Source organism: Eschscholzia californica, unplaced genomic scaffold (genome assembly GCF_041429995.1).
Source record: "Eschscholzia californica isolate CP2 unplaced genomic scaffold, dmEscCali1.0.p SCAF_2, whole genome shotgun sequence".
NCBI lineage: Eukaryota > Viridiplantae > Streptophyta > Magnoliopsida > Ranunculales > Papaveraceae > Eschscholzia > Eschscholzia californica.
In genome coordinates this window covers 52,821,548-52,826,871 of record NW_028238309.1, presented here as the reverse complement: position 1 = coordinate 52,826,871, position 5,324 = coordinate 52,821,548, and the positions used below count along the sequence as shown (strand labels likewise).

At 37.2% G+C, this 5,324-nt stretch overlaps 1 protein-coding gene across 1 annotated transcript; it reads right to left on the bottom strand.

Moving 5' to 3' along the window:
• Positions 1-587: 587 nt before the first annotated feature.
• LOC147558949 (uncharacterized) lies at positions 588-2,932 on the bottom strand. Its single transcript, XM_086660704.1, has 4 exons — positions 2,325-2,932; positions 2,065-2,162; positions 1,470-1,546; positions 588-1,322 (listed from the first exon to the last, which is right to left on the bottom strand). Exons 1-4 carry the CDS (start codon positions 2,718-2,720, stop codon positions 886-888), a joined length of 1,008 nt encoding a protein of 335 aa, XP_086516830.1. The 5' UTR covers positions 2,721-2,932; the 3' UTR covers positions 588-885.
• Positions 2,933-5,324: the final 2,392 nt, after the last annotated feature.

Below are 5,324 nucleotides of genomic sequence, written 5' to 3'. Positions count from 1 at the left end.
AGAGATAGAGACAATGATGGTGGGTTGGGTAACGGTTTCTTCATCATCAATCTCCATAACACTAAAAGGGTTCTTCTCGGATTAAAGATGATGGATCCATCGTAACAATTTCTTGATCACCATGGTTGAGTGTCTACTTGGTTCAATTTTCTTCATTAGTATAATTATCTTCACGACCTTTAGAGTCTCTTTAGTGATCTTTAGGATCTTTAATTTGTGACCTTTAGGCTCTTTTTATTTTATTTTTGCAATCTTGTACTATTACTTTCTCTCATGTTGTCTTTACTGTTGTGACTTGTTGTTATTTATTTTAGTTAATCCATGTAGTACTCAAAGGAGTCAAAACAATCAAAACCTTGTAATTTGTTGGATCGTAATCCTTCTTTGCGTGAAAATTCTAGTTTATCTCCAAAAAAAACATCTATGGTCTAACCAATGATGGGGCCTATCCATACCATATATGGAACAATCCTCTTCTGTATCAGCAATATATTGCTGCAAATGGGTCTCGAAACAAATTATGCTTCTCTAAGAATCATGACCGCTTCATGTTAGATCGATAATACATACATAGCGAATGGGAGTAATAAGCACAATCTAACTGCTAAACTATATAACATGATCATGTACGTCGTCCAGTAAATTAACCTACTTAGATTACAAGTCTACTAACTTAAACATGTCTAATTTTCTCACATGAAATACCACAACTTCAGAAAACCAAACCCAAAACCTCTTAAAGAGTGATGAGTTAATGATGACAATCACATAAAATATCACAACTTCACAATTCATAACTACACAAAACTGACTCAAAAGACTATATTATATGGATATAACTATGTACTTAGCTTAGTTAAGATATGACATGAATATCAAGAAGTGCTAATAAATACCATGTTGTGTTTCGGCGAGCAAACTGCTTAATGATCTAGCCTTCACTTTGCCGATCTTTTTCTTTCTCTTCTGGTTCATATGTTTCAACAAGGGCTTATCTTCTTCAACTTCATTTTCCTCGAGCACTGAAGTAACTTGGTCTTTGATTGTAAGCTTCTTAGTCTCTTTAGCCGTGTCAATGGATATCGAAGTAGAATGTCTTTGAAGTTTGTTCATGCCTTTTATCAGCCTACCCTTTCCCAAGTGATGCTCACAAAGAGAGTACCCAATTAAGGGTTGTTGGCTACATCTCCATCCGCTTCCATTAACACGACTGCATCTCGAACCTTCCATATGACCAATAGGCTTATTTCTGTCACAACTCATCTCATTTGATCTCTTCCTCACTGGTAACACTTCATCTTCTTCCCACTTCATTCCAACTTCTTTTCAATTCTCAATTTGTATATTAACCCATGATTATAAGCACAAGAAAAAGTACCAAGACAAACACAAATGCTTTTTTAGTTTGACATCTTGGCTAAGTAAAGATATTGTATTGATAATAAGAAAGATGTTCTAAAAATGTATACCTTCTTGGTCAAATGAGATGTAAGAAGGAACCCTAGAATCAGAAATAGCTTCTGCAACATTTGATCCATTTCTCTTTCTGGCAGTACAAGTGAAAAGAAAGAAGAGATAAGAAACCAAAACCCACTTCACAGTTCACACTATGATTTGTTTAAGCAAATACCAACTTATCATGCCATAATGGATGTAAACTATAGGCTTTCGAAGTGGTGACACGTACTACTAGCGCAATCAATACTTCCTTCCTTTAGTTAACTAAAGAAGTATGAAGCTCACTTTGGTGATTTGCAACATGTATGTCTTCGACCGAAGAGACCAGAATTCGAATCTTACCATTTCCAAAGAAGTTCACTAATGAATTGAAGTAAAACTCATTTCACAATATTTCTATATATATAGAGGATGGATGATGGTCATTATATGGTTAGAAGGATTGTTTGTCATGGAGAAAATATTAGAACTAAAATCAATTTGACTACTTCTAGAGTTTTAGTTCATGGGTATTTCTAGTTTCTACTTATTTAGTTATTTTACCACCCATTAGATTTGGAGAAAGATAGTAAGAACCAAAACAACAACTTTTACTTTTTTGCTTACCTAGTATTTATGTGATTTCTCTCATTGCTCTTATATTTACCATCATCATCATCATCTTCTTCTTCTTCTTCTTCTTCTTCTAGTAGACAGTGCAAGTTCTGCAAAATACAATAACCCCATGAAGATGAATAGGCTACCAGCAAGAACAATCTACTTTTGCACCCAAATGGGCACAAAATAGAGTGGTAGAACCCCAAGTTACAAGTGCAATTCTAGAGAGAAAAACAAAAAGAAAATGAAAGTTTGATCCTTTCACTTACCTTCTCTTTCATCTCCATTGAGGGGTTTGTGTTTGAGTTTGAGTTCATGGTAAACAACTCTTTCTTTTTCTGATTTCTTCTTTCATCTCCTTTGTCTAAGCAGATCCAACCATCCTCTCCTCTTATGATGGTGAGTTGTAAATCAGAAGTGGATTTAGGAAGTGGGTCATGTTGATGGTTATGAAGATGATCTTTTGCTAACTTGGGTAGGTTTACAGATTGAAAATCTTGTTTTGGGGAGTGGGTAGTTTTGGTTTCATCATCATTGTTATTACCAACTTGAGGGGGTAAAAATATTTGTTGTTGGTCTGGTTTCAATGGTGGATTTGTGATTAATACTTCTGAAGACGGTCGAGTTGTTGTAGAAGGTAAAGATGGTCTCTTTCGGATCCTCATCGATGGTGTAAATTAGGATTACTTGAAGTTTGAACGAATGGGTAGTTTCTTTAAACCTAGATTTGGGAGAAAAGTGTGAAAAAAAAAACCAAGTAAGATCAAAATGGAGAAGAGAAGAGATGGGTCCTTTCTCTTTCTAATGAGTAGTTTCTCTCTCTAACTTTAATGAGAGAGATGGGAGCTTCGTCCATGATCCATCCACTTAGCAGTGTGGTCTACCTATTAAAGTTTTAATGGTTAATTGGGGGAGGTAGAAATAGGGTTAATTCCGTTTTTGGTCCCAATTTGTGACCAACTCACCTTTTTGGCCCTATAGTGTCCAGCCGTTCGTTTTCGCCCCTTAAGCGCCAAAAAGATATCGACAACTTTGATCCCATTTTCCTCTTCTTATCTTTCACTCTCTAGCACACCCACAGTTTCTCCCTTTCTAATTTTCACGGATGTTGTTGGGAGAGGTAGGGTTTCATGTGCATATCTGAGTTGGTTCATCCATTCTATGTTTTCTACACCTACACAACAAAATGTTCTAAATAATCAGGGTACAAAATATTAAACTTTATAAGTTTAAGAACTTTGTTTTTTTACTTCAAGGTTAAGATGATTTTGTGGGACGCGTCCTACAAAATCTGGTTCGTGAGATCTGTTGTGGATAAATTACAATGACTTAGTGATTTCTATAAAAGAACTACATTTAAAACCAATCTAAATGCCGATCTAAATCCTAACATCCAACAAATTTTGAAAAACAAAAACTAAATACAAATCTAAACCATAGGTTACGAAATGAAAAAAAAAAATTAAGGTTTTAGATATGGAAAATCAAGAATAGGGAAGAATATGATAAGTAGAAGAATGATGGTTATTGGGGAGGATTGTTTGATGATGTTATTTGGATTGTTTCCCAAATAGCCCCCAACTTTATGACTAGCTTCCTGTCTAGCCCCATACTTTATCAAATATTCAGATGGTCAACTTTTTCAGTTACCGTTAAATGTTTGTTAACTAGTCATCACTTCTATCTCCTTCATCTCATCACCTCTCTATGTCACCCCATCTTCTCACCACCTCATCGTCTTCACGGACGAAGGTCGCCGGCCGACCAATTTTCCGGCCGGTCGGGCGACCTTCAAACATAAATATTTTTTCTTTTTTCCTCTCTCTCTCTAAAATTTTTTTCCCCTCTCTCCTTACTCTCTCTCTCTCGATCTGGTTCGTGGTGAACCAGATCTAGGTCTGGTTCGAACGGGCCTTTGAAGGTCTGTCGAACAGACCTAGATCTGTTCGACAGACCTAGATATGTTCGACGGACCTAGATCTGGTTCACCAGATCTAGAGAGAGAAAAAAGGATAGTGGAAAAAAATTTTGTTTTTTTTAGGAAGAGTAAGAAATTTTTTCTTTTTTATGTTTGAAGGTTGCCGGCTGGAAAATTGGTCGGGCGGCGACCTTCCCCGGTGAAGACGATGAGGTGGCGAGAAGATGAGGTGGCAGACAGAGGTGCTGAGATGGAGGAGAGAAAAGTGTTGACTAGTTAAGAGACGTTTAGCGGTAATTGAAAAAGGGGACCATCTGAGTATTTTTGATAAAATAAGGGGTTAGGTGGGAACCTGGTCATAAAGTTGGGGGTTATTTGGGAAATAACCCGTGTTATTTGACTTGTATGCCCGTGTCTTTGATTCTTTGAAATTTTAGGAAGGCTTCTCCCTCTCTAAACTTTAAAAGATGATAGGTAGAAGAAGAAAGAGAGAAAAATAATAGAGAAAGGACCAAATTGAGAAATATTTAAACTATTGGATTTCTTGTTAAATTCTTAGGTTATTTCTGAAATGGCCCTCTACTTTATGACCAGCTTCCCGCGTATCCCTCTACTTTATCAAGAATATCCAGATGACCCCCTTTTTTCCGTTACCGTAAAATGTCCGTTAACTCTCTCCCATCCATCTCATCACCTCTCTCCACCACGTCATCTCCCTCGCCACCTCATCATCTTCTATGATAAGGTCGTTGGTCGGTCAAAATTTTCGGCGACCGACCGATGACCTTCGTACTAAAAAAAGAATATCTCTCTCTCCACTGGGTTTGGGGAACCCAAACCCTAGATCTGGTTTGAGGAAAACCAAAACCCTAGTGGATAGAGAGAGAAAAAAATTATGTATGAAGGTCGTCGGAAATTTTGACCGGCTGGCGACCTTATCGAAGAAGATGGTGAGGTGGCGAGGGAGATGACGTGATAGAGAGAGGTGGTGAGATGGAGGAGAGAGTTAACGGATATTTGACGGTAACAGACAAAAGGGACCCATCTGAGTATTTTTATAAAGTATGGGGCTATGCGGGAAGCTGTTCATGGTCATTTGGAAAATAACCTTAAATTTTTTCTATTTTTTAAATAGGATTTCCCCAAAAAATTCTTATAATTTCTCGATAAAAATTTGCACCCCGAAAAATATCTTGTTCCCCGTAGCGGATGGGATATTGATGGGTGTATTTTTTTGGATAATTTCTCAAATGACCCCCTAGTTTATGACCAGTTTCCCACCTAGTCCCCTCATTGATTGAAAATAGTCAGATGACCCCCTTTTGGCCGTCAAAGTCAAACGAAATTTAGC

What these genes read in the sequence shown, in the direction of transcription:
- LOC147558949 (XM_086660704.1), bottom strand. Translation starts at nt 2,720, where the DNA reads ATGAGGATCCGAAAGAGACCATCTTTACCTTCTACAACAACTCGACCG. An exon ending in CAATGGAGATGAAAGAGAAG is followed by an intron (nt 2,163 to 2,324) that starts GTAAGTGAAAGG and finishes TGTATTTTGCAG; the next exon opens with AACTTGCACTGTCTACTAGA. An exon ending in AGAAATCACATAAATACTAG is followed by an intron (nt 1,547 to 2,064) that starts GTAAGCAAAAAA and finishes TTGTACTGCCAG; the next exon opens with AAAGAGAAATGGATCAAATG.